The sequence below is a fragment of the Rhinolophus sinicus genome, chromosome X (genome assembly GCF_036562045.2).
Source record: "Rhinolophus sinicus isolate RSC01 chromosome X, ASM3656204v1, whole genome shotgun sequence".
NCBI lineage: Eukaryota > Metazoa > Chordata > Mammalia > Chiroptera > Rhinolophidae > Rhinolophus > Rhinolophus sinicus.
The window spans coordinates 14,463,805-14,482,055 of NC_133768.1; the positions used below are offsets into that span (position 1 = coordinate 14,463,805).

Here is an 18,251-nt window from a genome sequence, read left to right on the forward strand (position 1 = left end):
CGGCCCTGCCCCTCCCTGGCCAGCTGACCTGTGTGAGGACAGCAATGCTGATGTCCTGCCCGCTGGCTTCGTAGATGAGTTTTGTGAGCTCCTCGGGGGGAAGGGGCCTAGGAAGAAGCATCAGGACACAAATACCATGAAAGATGCCTGAGTGGTGCCTCCCTGCCCTCAGTGGAAGATGCTTATTTTCCTGCTGGAAGTTCCAGAGTGACAGTGACTTTAAAAAGACCCTCTTTCTGAACAGTAGATGGAACCGATGTTTTCCCCACGCCACCCTCTCCAACCTGAGGCCCCCAGGCTGAAGACTTACGCAGAGATGATCTTCTCCCGGGGCTCGGGCGGTAGGCCCACTGTGAGCTGCTTCTGGTGTGAGAGCAGGTCTGTGCAGGCCTACTCATTCAGGAGAAATAGTGATGGAGAGACACAGAGGGAGAGGGAGAGGGAGGGAGATGGAAAAATGGCGGGAGAGAGGGAAAGAGGGAAAAGGGGAGGGAGAGGGAGTGAGGGAGGGAGAGAGGAAGAGAGAGGAAAGAAGGGAGGGAGAGAGGGAGATGAGTAAAGCCAAAGGGCAAGGGTACTGCCAATAAGATCATAAATTTACCTTTACAAACTTTACGGCCCATGTTTCTATTTATTTGAAAAATTCATACATAGACCCCAGACTGAGCAACCCGGGCAGGGCTGAGCCCCCTTGATCTTTGTGTCTCCAAAATGTGGCCCTGGGACCAATGCTGCAAGGCCCATTAGTGGGTATTTAATGGCCATCCACTGTAGCAAACACAGTGGATTCCCTGATATGCCACAAAGGAGATGGGCTGTCATGAGTCCCAAGATACCGATATTAAGGGTTAATGACTATATTATAGTCCTAAATTATCAGTTTCCCCATTATTCACATATAATAAATACTATCACCTTACCATAACAATGAACTTTAATGTCTTACAAAGTGGTTCTGGATTTTTGCAGGGCTTTAGGGTTACAATATTAATGATGATTATACTGTGGATATACAGAAATAAGAGAGCTCTATTTAAGACGGTGCCAGGCCACAGAGCATTTTTGTTTTATTTATTGGGAAACCTTTATCTGCAGCTAAGAGGAACAAAACTAATCAACTTCAATTTCATTTCCTCTGCTCATCTTTCAAGAGCAGTGGGAGGTCGGGAGAGAGGGCCACTTCATCTGTATATTAAATAACTGGTTTCCTTCACAAAGAAGGGGTGCTTGTCTCCAGCTTTCATAACAGGAAGAGGGCATGGGGCTAGAAAGGACAGACAGACAGCCCGCCCAGTGGCTCTGACCTCAGCCAGCACCTCCACTTTCTTCCTGAGCAGGCCAGAGATGTAACGAATCAAACCCCACTCCTGGTTCAGGCCGGCTTTCCCATAGAGCTCACTGAGGAGGTTGTGAACAGTCACACCATGCTGTCCGGAGAGATTTGTGTCCCAGCTGGGGCCCCTGTCAAAAGATAGAAAACCCCAGAAGTAAGGCCCGGAACGTTTGCAGGCCGGATTCTCTTGCAGCAGAGCTCACTTGGCAGGGAGAGCAATGAATCATGGTGCACTCTGCCAAGTGCTTGGGCCCGCCCAGGGCCTCCGAGTCTCAGGAGAGGGTTGTGTCTTACCAAAACATCCCTTCTGTCTATTTGAAACAGAAGCCTAACATCAGGAAATGGTGAGAGCCTGGCCTCACCCAGCCTTCTCGTCCAGGAAGGCCAGCATGAGTGGGCAGAGAAGGGGATGGAAGTCTGTTCATGGTGATCCTGGGTAATGTGGGGAAATATCACCATAACCTGCCTTACTGGAAGCCCAAGAAGACTAGGGCACAGAGTCCAGGAGGATGGGGAAAGCTTGGCCTAGTGAAGACCAGAAACTTACTTTACTACATACAGAATGTACAGAATGTCTGCTTGGTCCTGTAGGTTCGAACAATCTTTCAGCTGCTCAACCAGCTTCTCACAGTCCACATCACCCTGGTCGTCTCTGGGCCACTGGAAGTCATCTTCGGGGGTCTGGCCACACAAAAGCCAAAAACCAGGGGACAAGAGGATGAACATTCAAACTGTCAGAAGATTGGAAAGTGACACACCAACTTGGTCTTGGAACTCTCTCTGTGCTGTGCTCCAAGTTTTCAATGGATCTTTTGTATATTTCTTTATTTACATGCTTTACTATTTTTGATCAGTGAATCACTGTATTAGTCAATGTTTGCAAAAGACTGGACTGAATAAGTTAAAATATATATAAGTTTTATTCATGCAAAGTTCAAAAACAGGCAAAACTCACCCCTGGTGTTAGAACTTATGCTAGGAGTTACCTTCAGAGTGAAGGGGGAGGAAGCTACTGGGAGGGGCACAAAGGGTGGCTGGTCGTTACCTGTGTCTTCTGGCTCAGTGATAAGCCATCGAGCTCAATTCTTATACTTCGTATAGCTTTCCCTATATATGTCATACTTCAATAAAATATTTTTTTGAAAACAAAGCAAAACACAAAAAGTGTGTGAGGTTTAAACAACCTCAAATCGAGGTTAGGTTAAAATATTCTCCAATTGATGCTGAATCTCTCTATTCATGTGAGATAAAATCAAGGGGGATTGCTGGATAAAAATAATAAATTACGGGAACCAGTGGGGAATACCCCCAAATTCTTCTCCTGAGGAATTTTTTTCCAGTTTTGTACGCTACTCTGCAAGTAGCCTGGTCTTGGCTGGCTGGCACAGACAGGACAGGGCCATGCAGTGAGCTAGCTTATTTCCTCTAGTGTGACACAGATTCTGATGAGTTGGCAGAAAGTCAGTAGCCTTTTCCTACATGTAAAACATAAAGGTTTGCATCAAATTCAGTGTACAAACTGACACAAAGTAGATTCCAGACAACTGAGTGAGTGGGTTCACATTGAAACCCAGAACTCCTAATCCTAAAAGTCCTGAATATCAAGTAATATGCCTTTTTTTTTTTTTTCAGTTTAACCACTTGAGAGAGTTCTTGAGATTACACCAGCATCAAAAAACATCACACTTAAAAAAAAGTGATTCTAAATGCTTTACCTTTTTTAGGAGTGGCTCAGTAGAATCAACAAGATTTAATGATTTACGGTGGGCACTTAGAACGTTAGTTGGCAAAGTCATGGGAACAACTGGAAAACAAAAGAATAGAGAGAACTCTTGAGGAGGAGGAAGGATAAAATACTTCTTTTAAGAGGTACAGTGGCTACTCCTTGTTCAATACAAACCAACTAAAGGAATGACTATTTAGTTTAATTAATTTCAACAAGAATTTATCATGTAACTATATCATGTGCTAAATGTGGAAACAAGAAATGAGCAGGACGTGGATCTTGCTTTAAGGAGCAGAATTTCAATTTTTTCCTCCTGGGATTCAGGGAAAATTACAAAGCATCTTAGGACTGGAAGAAGCCTTAGAAACAATTGAGCTGGTAGACCATTTGTCCATGGTCACTGGCCTTCTCATAATCAAGGTGTTTGGACTTCCTGTCCAGTATGCATTTTACTTTGCCACTGCCAGGTATTAGGGCGTCTGTTTTTTAACCATCTTTGGATGTTATCATTATTAATATTTGCTCATCCAGCCATCTGTGTCTTCCAGGCTATATCATGTCATCTTGGGAAAATAGGAAGTTTTCAAGGTAAAGATGAGGCATATTTAAAAGGTATTTATAGACCTCTAGGTTACACTAGTGAATTAAACATATATTTTAATTTTACTTCTGCTCAGACCTCCACTAACACTACAGGAAAAAAAACACTGAAAAAAAAAAATACAAATCCTCAAGAATAGGGAAAAGCAGGAAAGAAGACAATAGTAATAATATTTTGGAAGTGGGAAAGCTGATAGTCAAAAGATAACTGATTTAGCTGAACAAGGCAACCAAACCCCAAGTCTGCAGTGGGGAAAACCAAGAACCAGTTGGATTTACATCAGAGAATCCTTAGAAGTCTCAAGAGCTTAGTATATTATGTACCTCTGGAACTGGGGGGTCTAGTGGGGTTGTTAAAATAAGGAAGACTGGGGAGCAGCTGTGTGAGAAGCAGTGAGCTCCCTAGATGTCTTTCTCAATTCCACACATCTTGGCAACTGCCTTGTTCTCCCTGACAAGAGACTAGAAGGTCTCTCTGAAGAGGGTTAAAAGTGGGGAGGTGTCTTTGGAGTGGGGGCTGGCCGGCATGTCTGAAGGCCTGAGTATATTCCGTAGGTGGAATAAGTGACTGTATAGATCCAGGCAACTAGCCCCTTACCTGTCTAAAAGGAGACTGTAGAGTATCTGTGGGAAATCTGCCCAGCCTACACCCATAAACCCAACAGGCCTCACCTATACACTTGGAGATTCTTATGTATGAGCAGATAACCAAAGGACAACCTGCATTACAGGAAAGACTCTAATGTGGAAGATACAAACCAAAACAAACAAGAAAAATCAACTTGGGGAAAATGGAAACCATTTAGGTAGAAGAAAATGTGAAAACAAAACCAAAAAAAACCCTGCCATTAATATTCTTAGAGTAATAAGAAATTATGTTGGATGCATGAGACAGAATGAATACAATTCAGAGAACAAAGATTGAAAACATGATAGCAACAGTGAAAAAACTAAGGGGGTGTAACAAAAAGTTGACGCAATTGCCCTCAGAACAGAGCAAAAGACAAAGAAATGGAAGACAGAGACGAGAAATGATAAAGACTTCTCCAGGAGGTCAACATTGGAATCATAGTGTACCAGAAAGAGAGAACAGAGAAAATGTAGGGAAGGAAATGAGTCACAAAATTTTTCAGAAAAACTTTACAGCACTGAGAAACAAACTTCGAAATTGAAAAGTCCCACCGAGTACCCAACACCGTGGAGGAAAATAAACTCAGATCAAGGCACATCACTAAAATTTCAGAACCTGGGAGCAGAGACTATCCTAAAAACTTCAAAAGAGAAAAACAGTTTATATTTGAAGGGTCAAAAATCAGAATGGGTTTAGATTTCTCAACAGCAACACTGATAGTAAGAAGACAATGAAGCAATGCTTTCAAAATTCTGAAGAAAAATTCACTTTCAATCTATAATTCTATATCCAGCTAAACTCTTAAATGGATATAGAATATTTGTAGATATTTTCAGACTTGCAAGGTTTCAACAATTTTACCCACCATGTACTGTTCCTCAGGCAACTACTGGTATCTCCCACCAAAAGAAGAGAGGAAGCTGAGAAAGGAAAAGTTGAGACACAGAAAGCAGGAGAGTCAACACAGGAGACAAGGAAATCTCAAGGAACTCTCCAGGATGATGGTGAATGAAGATCCTAGGATAAAATCTATACCCTGGACATGGAAGGCAAGTAGGCCATAGGGGGCAGTGAACTTCAGAAACAAGCAAGTTGAGGGCTGTCATCACCATGCCCTCTTCCATTATACCTTTTTTTTTTTTTTAACTCACTGAAACTATTCTAGAATGTATTCCACCAAAGGAATAAGTTGAGAAAGGGGAACATGCCAGATTCAGGAAACAGGGAATCCAACTAAAGAGATAAGCAAAGGAGATTCCAAGGGTTATGGTAAAGAGAGGTCCCACGATGCCAGATATGCAACAGGGCTAGAGCTCAATCAGCCAGACAGAGAGAGACTTGTGGATGCTAAGAAAAGTAGCAGAAGGAGAACTGACTCTCGGTAGTGAACACACCACGGGATAATATATAGAGCATGTATAATAGAATTGTACACGTAAAACCTATGTAATTTTACTAATCATTGTCACCCCAATAATTTTTAATAAAAAAAAATCCAAAAAGAAAAACTGGTGGAACCGAGAGATTCCTGGACATGATTGACCTTGTAGAAGTTTGTATTGCAAGGCCATTGGAAGGTGTAAAAGGGAAACAAGGCAAATTAAAAGATAGGGCAACTGTTAGCTTTATAAAAAACAAAAAGTAAAAATGATAATATAATCACAGTATACTATAATGCTCAGTTGGGATAATAGTTGCATACATACAATAATATAAAGAGTGAGTACTGATTTAACTAAACTTTAACACAATTGCATCGGCAGGTTAGGGAAAGAGAAGCAGAGGAGTGGTGATTTAAGACAGCTAAATCCTCACCCCATATGAGAAAGTCAGCAGATACTGAATAAAGTCAATGCGTCAAAAGATAGCATTATACACACACATTGTTTTAGAAATATGGAGCTATGTAAATGCCAGAAGAAACAAATAAATGGAAAGTGGTTATCTCTAAGTAGAAGGACCCAGGAGCAGTGGGAAGGGGAGGAGTGAGGCAGGAAACATCTGCACTTTGTTGTCTTTTAGGATTCTTTGACTTTTAAATTATGCTCATGCATTACATTGATAAAAGAAGTTATTTTAACAGGCAGAAAAGAGTTAATAACGTACATGGAATTTCCAAACCCTTTGCTTTTGCCATCAAGGAAAGTATATCCCGAGTAGAGTGGATGGCACTGAAAACATGGCTGTCTTCTGAAGTCTTCTTACAAAGAGGGGGCAGATAGCACTTCAACGATGTGCTTTGCAGGAGGTGGTTGATATACTGGTCAAGTTCGTCCTGGCTTTCTGTAATTGGACAAGCAAGCAAAAAAGCCAATGAAAACAAGCTGTAGAAACATTCTAAAGGCACAACAGTGATTGTGTGTAGTAAGCAGCACTGAGTAAATTTAGTGGAAGATAACATTTTGATACAGATATTTGCACTGTATGTATTTATAAAGTTACTGTTTGGAAAAACTTCATCCTAGGAAGAGGAAATACAGGTCAAGATAATGTTTATTCTGTATTTCCCCGAAAACAAGACCTAGCTGGACAGTCAGCTCTAATGCATCTTTTGGAGCAAAAATTAATATAAGACCCGGTGTTATGTTACGTTATGTTATGTTACATTACGTTATGTTATGTTAAACCCAGTCTTAATTATACTAAAATAAGACCAGGTCTTATATTAATTTTTGCTCCAAAAGATGCATTAGAGCTGATTGTCCGGCTAGGTCTTATTTTCGGGGAAACAGGGTATCACATCATCGCCAGATAAACTGAGTATGTAAGATAACCTGGGGCCAGCAGCCAACATCTGATCTTTTTGTTTTAATTTGTCATGAATGAACTAAACATTATGGAACCTCTAGCCCCAATCCCAAGTATTATCTAAAAGTAAAAAACAGGTCACTTCAACCCAAAACCTTATCAGTTTGAGAAATGTTATATATATATAGGATTTCAGCATTCATATCCAGATCATTCGACCATTCCTTTGAAAATTCAAGCAGTGTGTTTCTGTCCTTAGAATATATTTTGTGAAAAGTCCTCATTACTGAAACTCTTTGACCCTCTAGGTTTAAAAAAGCCCCACTTTTGCAGCTTAGGCTTTTATTATTTTTATTTTTTTAGCTTAGGCTTTTAAATTGGCATTTTATTCACTTTAAGGTGTGCAAGTTACCAAAACCTCTTTTTTGTTATGTTAATTACCAGTCATTTTCTGTGCTTAAGTCTTAGGGCAATTTTTTTTTAACTTTTATTTATTTAAGTGTGTTTTTCTAGGACCCATCAGCTCCAAGTCAAGTAATTGTTTCAATCTAATTGTGGAGGGGGCAGCTCACAGTGGCCCATGCGGGGATTGAACAGGCAATCCTGGTGTTACGAGCACTGCGCTCTAACCAACTGAGCTAACCGGCTGCTCATTAGGGCAATTTTATAACAATGCCAAAGTTTCAATAAATTCAATGAACTGCCTGCAAAGGCATTCCCAGCTATACCTTGATTTATGGAGTCTTCCAAATATCCTCCCAAATCTGAATTGCTGTCAGGACTGAAGCTTCCTTCGCTAGCATCATCAAACAACTTCTCATCACAGTCTGGATCCAGGAAGGTCAGATACGTGTAGAAAGACGTGGTGAGAAATTCCGAAAGGCTCCCTAATTTTACTCTGCCAAGGAGACACTATGTTAGAGACATAGGTGTATGTGGACAAACTTCCACTGTGAATCATGGAGAGACTTTTCAACAACCAGGTGGCGCTTCTGCCAGTATCAATAAATACGTCACAGCAGTAGTCAGCCAAGAAATATAAAATGAAAATTCAATAGCAAGTATGAAGTGGAAGCACACAGAATATTAAAAGCCAAAATGAATCACGCTGATTTCTTACTTCCTCCAAACCCAACACAAATAGAAATCTATTTTACTGAACCAACCAAAGTTTTACAAAACATATTGAGTGAACCACTTTAAACCAGAACCAAGTGTTAGGTTTGTTTTTTTTTTCTCTAAAACGACTGGACCAGAACAAAACCATAAGCAACAATTCTCTGGGTGCACTTGTACCATTGTTTATGAGTCCCTACCACGGTCACATAGGTGCAGGTTGGCATGTCTCAGAGCCCAAGCTCTCTCTAGAAGGAATGTGATTAGTGGGCCATCCCCTGACTGTAGCAGACGTCTAGAGTGGCCTTAGTATATTATCAGGCTGGGCAAAGTTCCACTGAAAACTGGGAGCTGGGTTTGGCAGTGTGGGGTCCACTACAAAGGCAGCAGCCTCTGAGTTCTGTAGGTCCATCCCCAGGTTCGGGGAGCATGTGGAATGTCCATCCTACAAAAAGAAAGCCTGCTCTGTGTGCTTCTTAAAATGTTAGTTCTGGAGGCAGAAATGGCTGAGAGAAACGTTTAAGGAGCAAACTGAAGCGTGGATTGCAAATGAATTCATAGGTGCTTGAGTTTCAAAGGGCAAATGGCCTGAGGGAAAGAAAAGCCTTTTCTTCGTAAAGTAATAACTTTCCCCACCTAGAGCTCTTGCGGCCAGTTCGAGTGATGGTTTTGCCCTGAGGTTGGGGAACAGGAGCAGGTGAGGTGCAGCATGGAAAAAAGACAATGAAAAGTTTCCCTTTGATGAAGTTCAAAAGAGTCAGGTCAAAGGCAGAAAGGCAGTAATTTAAAAAGGTTTCTGATAGCAAGCTACCCGAGGTCGGTCCACGGGGGTAGAGACTGGCATCTAGGGTGAGTTCAGTTTTTTAAAGACCTTCTGATCTAAAGCAAAAGGCAATATCAGATTCAATCGTTAACTATCAAGAACTTAGTAGGAAAGGTAGCGAATGGAGCTTAGGCATTCCTGTTTCGTTCCCTGGTTCTCTGAATGGTTGTCGTACTCTATGAACGGAGGCCCTCTTGATTCCTGTAGGCCCTCAGCCAGTTCCGCATGGCTGTTAGAGCCTGGTTTCTGGATTCACACAGAGCTTCTGCACCCATTCATCTTGTGACCTGCTCTCTGAGGCTACGGCTCCTTGTTTGTGACATGGGTTTACAGCCCACGTGGCAAAGTGAAGACTAAGCAACAAAGCAACAAAGTACACACTGCAAGTGCTCAATGAACTGCAGTGTCCTCTTGACAATGATTAGATTTCAGTTAAAGAGTTTATTTTGACGGTTAATTATGGGCATATGGTATTTTCCCTCGGTTATGGTGCCATACGCCAGGTGGTAACTTATCCAAACTGGAGGCGAAATGTATGAAAGTGGGTGCCAAACGCAGTTATGGCACTAGTGCTGCAAATGTAGATGGCAAAATGCTGGGGATGGTCTTGCTGCCACTCCTGAGAGAGGTGAGGAGAAGCTTGAAGGGATGGTCACTTCCAGTCTACAACAAATCCCACAGCAAGCTCTGTGAGCAGCACTTAGAAATACAGTGACTCTACCGTGAGGACATCAGGGCTACCTGAAATAAGCCAGTCACATAAAGGCAAATACTGGATGAATCCTCTTAGATGAGACGCCTAGAGACAGAAAGTAGAATGGTAATGGTGGTTGCCAGGGGCTGAGGCCAGGGGGAAACAGAGTTGTTTAATGGGTATAGAGTTTCAGTTTTGCAAGATGAAAGAGATCTGGAGATCAGCTGCAAAACAATGTGAATGTAAGTAACACTTCTGAACTGTATACTTAAGAATAGTTAAGATGGTAAATTTTATGTGTAATTTACCACAATGAAAAAAAAAATTACTGTGGCAGCAGGGTCCCTAGTATAGGAGGACGTGAGAAGAAGTGCTGACTTCAAGGCCCAAACACTTTTAGCAACTGGCATTCCACCAGGGACCAAATGGAAGCCTCCCTGAACCCGGGAAAGGCTACACCTCACTAGCGGCTGGCTGCACAGCGAACTTCTCCTGGGGCCCTTTTGGCATATTCCAGGGAATTCAGAGAGATCAGGGCACAGCTGCTACAGAGGAAACCTCTGCCTTGTGACAGTCAGAGGGTACCAAAACGGAAGGGTTTTCCTGGGTGGTGAGCCCCCTATCACTCCAGGTGCTAACCATACTTAACACCTGGGTCTGCACCCTGGAATGGGTATCATTCCACTGAGAATGAGGGGACAGTGGTCTAGGCCGGCCCACTCACGTGCTCTGCTCTGAGAAACGTTCTATGAATTATTCTTAAGGTGATAGCACACTCATGGGAATTCAAGGAGCATTTATGGAGCACCTGCTGTATTCTAGGCACTGGGTGTTTTCTTATGCCTTTTACTAGAAACAGACACAACATTCCATAAACGCCACTTCAGACAAATTGATATGTTCACCTCTCTATGCCCCAGGCCTCTTGGCGTCTGTAAAAGCTTCACTAATACCCACTGAATGCTACTTTAGAGACGACTCCAGTTTCACATGGGTGACTGGATTAGTACCATTTTAACTTCCTTTTTACTCTACAGCGCCATGCTTCTGTGTTCAGCAATTGATATGAAACATGGGAGAAGGGCAGCAAAAGACTTTAAGAAATGTCATTGTTGCTTTTATTTTTAAAAAGTCATAAATTACCTAGCTCCTCCAAAATATCCATCCTCTAGTTTTCTAATTGTAGAAAGAACTGCAGGATGAATATCTGAGCCATCATTTGCTAAGGGGGGAAAAAAAAAAGATGAATTAGTTTACTTAATCCAGGAGTACTTTTTTTTTGGGGGGGAGGGGCATGCATTGAAATGTTTTTATCAACACATTCTAATGAAAATACATATTGATAGAAGATTCCCGAGCTAAGAAACTGAACTATTGAGAACTCCCTTCAGTACTTAGCTCTGTCCAGGGGATCCATTTAAAACATTTTGAAAAAGGGCCAAATCAACAGTAGGCCATGAATCAGGCAGACAGATATATGGAGTTACTGAGCATGGTGTGGGTGATGGGGAAGGTGAGCGTGGGTCTGCCCGTCATCCGCCAGCAGGTGCACAGGTAGGCCAGCTCGATCCTCAGCATTTCCACAATCATCTCGTTGTCCAGGGCCAGGTAGAAGTGATGCTGGTCGGTGAACTGCAAATCAGAACAGGCCAGGTAAAAGGCTGTCCTTCATTTCCTTCGACACAACCCCAGCTGTCATTCATGGCAGCACTAATCCTTGTATTATGTTTCCACAGAAGAGGCTCAATCCTGGCTGTAATCCGCCCATTATGCGGCAATCCTTGCAATCAGACAAATCGACTTGTCGCCTGCCCAGGAGCCGTGGAAAGGTACACAGCTAGATCTATTTACAGCTAGCTCCTCAGTTGGGGATTTAAGCACCTGGCCCAACACCGCTGTCTCCTAAAGGAAATCAATAACTCCTTAATTCGTCCTCCTCCAGGGCCGCTGGGCTCAGAGAAGCTTTCCAAGTGAGGGCACTGAGAGCAGGTGAGATGGGGAGACCGTGTTTACCTGATTGATGGCCTGGTTAATATGAACTAAAGGCACTGTGGCCTAATGTCGATGAAAATCAAACTGTTCTCCTGGTCTCTGGACTAGTCCATGTTCAGTCCATGCTCTGGTTTGAAATTTGTTATGAAAAGTAATAACTCACAAGATTTAAGCGAGCAGTGTGGGTTAGGGTGAAAAAGAGCAACTTGGGGCTACTAACCCATGACTGTGTACCCAGGTAGTGGGGGTGGGGGGGCTGTGTCCCACGTTGATAAAGTGATGCCACAATTGGTCTTTCTAGCTGCCCAAATGGATAAGAAAACATTTGGTTTGGGTTCCATAGGACTAGTTTTCTTCGGAAACAAAAACCCTGAAGAAAAGTTCCATAATCAGTATAATGAGGACCCCGTCAAGGGGATTGGGGCCTGAAAATCAGACTGGCTGTGTGTTATACAAAGGGTCTGATGACAACCTATGCAAGGGTGAGGGACAATTGCAATTAGGGGCACAAGGGCTGTGAGTCAAGTGATATGTTACTAGCAAATTTGTAAAGCGGTGTGAACTTCACTACTATTCATAACTGGAAGTCATGGCACACTCAATTCAATTTAAGCCACATTTATTGAGCACCTATTCTGAGTAAAGAATTGTACTAGGTACCAGGTGTCATCGTATATGTCTCTATTTGAACATATGCATGCATATTCTGCCACATTCAAAGGGGCTCACCAGACAGAAAAGACACCTTAATGAAAGGATGCTTGTTGGTTTGCTACTGGCCTGCCGCTCTCACCTGGGGTGTGAAAGTAAAGATTTGGTTCCTAATCACATATAGTTTAGATGTTCCAAGGACGCCAATGTGCCGATATGGTCTCCCACTCAATTTCATATTCTTGTTCCGTCCTATTTGAAAAATTAAAGAGAAATTGGAGTTAAAGCAAATACAGGAATATCTAATCCAAGTGACTTTGGGTAAGACTGAACTTATTTTTATGTTAAACAACTCACTGTGGGTTTTTGTTTTTAAATACTATCGTCCTTCTTTAAATGGGACAGGGATGAATTAAAAGCAAATCACGCAAATCATTTAATGCATGTATTTGAACAGCACCCGATTCAACATTTACCATGTTTCCGCGAAAATAAGACCTAGCCGACCATCACCTCTAATGCATCTTTTGGAGCAAACATTAATATAATACCCGGTCTTATACAATATAATATAAGACCTGGTATAATACAATATAATATAATAAAATATAATAATATAATACTGGGTCTCATATTAATTTTTGCTCCAAAAGACGCATTAGAGCTGGCTAGGTCCTATTTTCAGGGAAACACAGTATATGGAATAAAATTATTAAAATGACTTTTAATGTTCACTTTTAATTTATTTTGTATTGAGCCATCATACTAAACAAAGTCAGATTTTAGAAAAAGTAGAGAGAACCCTCTCCCATTGTAATGGGTAAATGAGCATTTTCTGAGACTACAGATAAAAATTACAAACATTATCAAGGCACAAATGACTGTTTCAATTGTGAATTTTCAAAGGTGCTGCTTATTCTACAACAGATTGGGCAAATCGTGCGGCCAGCCTGTGGTAGGCGACATTTACTGACCTGGCATGAGAAGAATGTGCTTTCCTCTTCACATGGAAGTAGTCAAACCACCTGTTTTAGTGTTTTGCCCAATCTTTAGAATTTACACGTATCAGTTTCCCCCAGACCCCAAACCTAGAACTGAGATGCCCTCTCGTCAGAAACACCCTACTATTTCCCCAAACCTACCAAGTTTGGCATATATGTGACTGAGAATCCGGCCTGGCTGGACTCGGATTGGGTGAATGTCAGCAATGCTCTGGACGTCTATCCCGTGCTTCCTCAGCAATTGCTTAATGGGCTTGTTTTCTGCTAGCACAGTAACTGCAAATAAGAAGAACGTAGAATCTGCATTAAATGGTGGTCTTTGTCTCTTCACATGGACGTGCATCATTGTGTGATCTCTTCATTGGCCTATGATACACACTTTAGCATGCTCTCCACGCACTGGGTGGCTTTGAAAAGGACAGCACTTGTATTGCTACTCTTCCTGGTTCTCTCTGGCCTTGCCTCCCCTCAACACCCACGATGTATATTTATCAAGTACCTACAATGTACAAGACAGTCTGATACGAGACTTACAGAAAATGGTCCTCAAAGGATCCCAAGCCAAGTTACCCCATCTCAAATGATGTCTTGCCTCGCTCTGGGTCTGCATTTATTCTAAACCTATCTTGTGCTATTTGCACATGGGATCAGGAATGGGAACAGCTCGGCGTGGGGGAACCAGGAGAAGCCTGTGCCCCTGCTCCCAAAGGACAGAAAAGAGGAGCAATATGGTGGTATGTGCCAGCAGGGGAGCTCTGACACAGAAGGAGCATTTGCCTCCAGAGAGAAGGGAAATTGGGACTGTTAGTGGGTTGCTGGTGGTAGTGGGGCAGCCTGGCCCACCCATTAGCCAGCACAGGGCCCCACTAGTGGGGAAGAGCCACCCCAAAGCCAGGCCCTGTACCCTCAATGGGCTGGCCTGGGGCCCATCTCCAGTAGGTGAGGCTGGGTATCTGGTTCTCTAGCAGGCAGGGAGCTCAGAGAGCCTGGAAGATGGCGCCTGAGGAGGACCCTCAGACCCCCACACTGCTGTACCTGTACTGCTGGCTTTTAAGAGAAGGAACAGTGCTTTGGCTAAGAGGAGTCCGGGGCTGGGGGGAAAAAGGGGGCCGGGACTGGAGAAGGGGAGTTCCAGCCATAGAGAGAGGATGGTGCTGTGTCCGCCTGCAGCAGAACCTGCTGGAAACTGGAGGGGCTTGGGGCTGTGCTTAGGCTAGAGGAAGAAGGTTACTGCTGAGGTAGCCCCCTGAGCCCCACTATTGTACCGCAGGCTGACGGCACCTGAACGTACAATACATATAAATGCCATCGAGACCTGAATGTCCCCTCCTTATGTTTATATAGCACATGATGCTTTTCCAAAGTGTTTTAACATCCATGATCTCATCTGAGCTTTACAATTGGCCTTCAGGGGAAGCCTTGCATGCTCAACTGGTCAGCGGTAGCTGAACAAGGACTGGAAGCTGATGTCCCAGGCCCACAGCAAATGAGAACCTCAGCCATGCAGGACTGGGTGGGTGGCTTCCCTTACATCTGTCTCTTCGGAAGCTTCCAATGCCGTGCAGAGACCCACATGCATCAGAGCCACACAGCAGTCACACTCTGTCTTTTCTAACAGTGGTTTCACAGAGACCTGTGAGCCTTGTGATCTGACACAGCCGTAGGTGGAGAAGTTTCTGAAACTGCACTCCCGCTTCCTCCAGGCCAGACCCTCTGATACTTTGGATTCTGTTCGGTTCTATTACAGTCATGCTGTGCTTACCGGCAGGGGTACGTTCTGAGAAATGCGTTGTTAGGCAAGTTTGTCATAGTGTAAACATTGTAGAGTGTGTTTACACAAAAGTAGACGGTCGAGCCTACTCCTGTACTCGTACATGCTATGCTTTTATACGACTGGCAGGGCAGCAGCTTTCCACCAGCATCACCACACACACGTGAGTAATACGTTACACTACGACATCACCATGCTTACATCGTCACTAGGCGAGAGGAATTTTTCAGCTCCATTATAATCGTATGGGACCACTGTCATATATGCGGTCCATCGTTGACCGAAATGTTGTTAGGTGGCACGTGACTGTATAGTAAAAAAAAAAAAATGCTTCTCAGGACCCATCAACGCATCCCAGCCCACAGGTGGAAGAGATGCCTTGTGGGTTTAAGGGCTCACTTAGCAGCGTGTGCTCTGGTTAAGTGCAGAGACTGGGGAGTCTGGCTGGATCAGTCCACCGGGATGTCAGAACAGGGTTCGCACCTCCAGCTGTCCACTGTGCATCCTTGAGTAAGTTAACCCCGAAGCCTCATGTATAAAATGGGGCTGATAATTAGAACCGTCCTCATTTCTGCCTGATCACAATGTTGTGACATTTCGCTGTGTCCCATGGAGGGACTGGCACACAGTATCGACAAGGTGATGTCCTGCAGGCCTCTCACTGGCAGGTGCAGGGAAATGAGTCCATGGTGACAAAGAAGGCTGCCTTTCACTTGTTCAATAATTGCTTTGAATGTATCGAGTGCATGTGTGTCAATCAACGTAGAAGTTACAAGAACGATACGGGCCTTGTCCTTAAGAAGTGTGCAGTGAAATGTAGAGGAAATAAGGTGTCAACACAATGTGTGTTCTGATATCAGCTGGTATATGAGTTGCTCCGTGAGGCATGTGGGCTTCTCGGGAGTCTTCCTCGGATGGCAAATAGGAAGAGGAAATGGCAAGCTCGGTGCACACCAGGCCGGGCCCTACTGTGAGGGCTTTCACCATGGCAATCTCAGTTGATGTCAAGATCCCCTGGGACGGTGCACCAGTCAGGACAACCCCGAGGCACAGCTAGGCAGAGACAGTGCCGCAGCAGGCCGGACTGGCCCTCCACCTCTCCGGAAGAGGTGCTAGCAGGAGAGGAGGGGAGGCAGGTGGAGGCAGATGGGCCCTGCGGCTCTGGAAAGCAGTCAGACCTCAAAGGGAGGAACGAGTGAACCCTCACTTGGGTTCTGAATTTTCACCAGGCTCACGTTCTACTTTCTGAAGAATGGCAGTTATGAAAAACGATGCGTAATGAATCACTTGTGCCCCAACCGCAATCGAGGTTTAGATTCAAGAAAACAATTGCTTTGTAGAAAGTAACTTGGTGGTTGGGAAGAATACTGTTTCCTTTGGGAGCAACTGAGTTATAGAATGTATTTCACAGAATCGATATATGCTAAAGCATACACACATACACACTTTTTAAAAATTAAATAGGAAAACTAGGGAACAATTTGCATGAAAAATAACATAGGTTTTCCAAGTTAAACGTGAATAGTAAACACGCTCACAAACCTTGTACTACAACATCAGGTTTGACGGAAGTGGAAAATCTTCTATTTAAGGGATCAATTTCACCAGTGGCAAGGAATCCCTAGGAAAAGAGGTGCATTAAGGCTATGAAATACTAATTAACTAAAATTTCACCTTAAACCTAAGTTTGAAAATGAAATATTTGGGGACTCAAAATATTCAGGATTTCATACCTTCATGTTTTAAGTCAATTGCTTATTTTCTCTGAAACACAGCATACAATTTACATAGCTACTGATAAATGTATTATGTTTTCGGCACCTAGCTCTCCAGGGCTAGTCAAATATGCCCCCATCTTGTGTGAGTGACATGAATGATAGTAACTAATACTTCCAGAGCCCTTACTCCGCACTCAGTAATGTGCTGAGTCCCCTGTATGTGCATTGTCACATCCAGGCCTCCTAACAGGTGGGCACTACCCTTGTTACCATTTTATAAGTGGGGATACCGAGGTAACGTGCTAAAGGTAAGTGGCAGAGGGGGGACTTGGCCCAGGGCCGACTGTCCTGAAACACAAAGCTCCCCTCCCTGCTTGCAGAGTGCTCGCTGAATATGCATCTTCTCGTATTTTCTACAAATGATCAGAACTCCAAGAGAGGGGACGAGGTCTTTTGGGAGTTCTGAGGAGCAACTGGACCTAAGGCTGGGCCCAAATGAAGGCCTTTTCATTGAAGAGGAGGAGATGGGAGCAGAGTTATTCTTTTCCCATCTCACTGCTGCAGAAATCAGACCTGTAAAGTATCGCGGACATGATCAAACCCAACCTCTTCACTGTAAAGATGAGGAAACTGAGGTCCAGAGAAGTTAAGAGAACTGCCCGAGGTCACAGAACTAGTCAGAGGCAGGGCTGGCTTTCCAAAGGAGATACATGTATGCACTTTCCCTACTAATAAAGACAGAAGTATAAGACCCCCTACCCCCAAGAACACGGCCATGAAATTGCGGAGATGATCACAGCCATGAAACAACTGCTTCACCTGAGCACCTATAGCTCCTAAGGGCCACCCGCACTGTGCCAACCTATGCAGCTGACTTTAAAGCCATGAAGACGCCAAAGACGATCACAGCCATACTGGGCAGAGAGGCCCTGTGCTCTTCCAGTTTCCCACCTGGGAAGTCCCCAAGCCCCCTACCTCTGCCAAGAGCGAGCTGAGGATGTACAAGGACTGACCCCACAGATGGGGCAGCTTCCCCAGAGGAACTCTGTCCACCGTGTGAGGATTCTTATATTCTTCGTCTACCTGGCAAAGAGAGAAGAACCCAAGGTCAGAATATCAGAGGCTAAAAAGGCCAATGTCACCGTACATTGAGGACTTCCATAATGCTACTCATTCGTTCCTCCAGACCAATTTTGTGAGACAGCTGGGACAGGGAGGTCTAGGAGGCTAAACCCTTGCGTGGGGGGCTTGGGGGGTGGGGTTGGGATTGGGTGGACATAAAAGCAGCAGAGGCGGAACTCAAATCTAGGCCGCATCCCGGGCCAGTGCTGTCCCACAAGCACACTGATGGCAAAGGCGAGAGACAGGCCCTGGAAGCCTGGTGTGCCTTCTTTGAGCACAGCTCTGGGCAACGTGAAGTTTCACAGCTCATGCTTACATCTGGCTG

General features: G+C 43.9%; 1 protein-coding gene across 11 annotated transcripts in view; it reads right to left on the minus strand.

Moving 5' to 3' along the window:
• Window positions 1-18,251, minus strand: part of PHKA2 (phosphorylase kinase regulatory subunit alpha 2) — a 70,044-nt gene that overhangs the window by 11,973 nt on the left and 39,820 nt on the right. For all 11 annotated transcript variants that reach the window (XR_002139492.2, XR_012493325.1, XR_012493326.1 and 8 more), the window contains 13 exons: window positions 17,780-17,887; window positions 16,629-16,707; window positions 13,457-13,591; window positions 12,457-12,566; window positions 11,159-11,303; window positions 10,815-10,893; window positions 7,767-7,936; window positions 6,397-6,573; window positions 3,049-3,137; window positions 1,881-2,014; window positions 1,305-1,461; window positions 311-390; window positions 29-107 (listed from right to left, as the gene is read on the minus strand). Coding sequence is in view for 7 of the 11 variants with exons in the window: in XM_019755392.2 (XP_019610951.1) it covers window positions 29-107; window positions 311-390; window positions 1,305-1,461; window positions 1,881-2,014; window positions 3,049-3,137; window positions 6,397-6,573; window positions 7,767-7,936; window positions 10,815-10,893; window positions 11,159-11,303; window positions 12,457-12,566; window positions 13,457-13,591; window positions 16,629-16,707; window positions 17,780-17,887 (1,542 nt within the window). In the remaining 4 variants the exon portion in view is untranslated. The remainder of the gene's footprint in view (window positions 1-28; window positions 108-310; window positions 391-1,304; window positions 1,462-1,880; window positions 2,015-3,048; window positions 3,138-6,396; window positions 6,574-7,766; window positions 7,937-10,814; window positions 10,894-11,158; window positions 11,304-12,456; window positions 12,567-13,456; window positions 13,592-16,628; window positions 16,708-17,779; window positions 17,888-18,251) is intronic.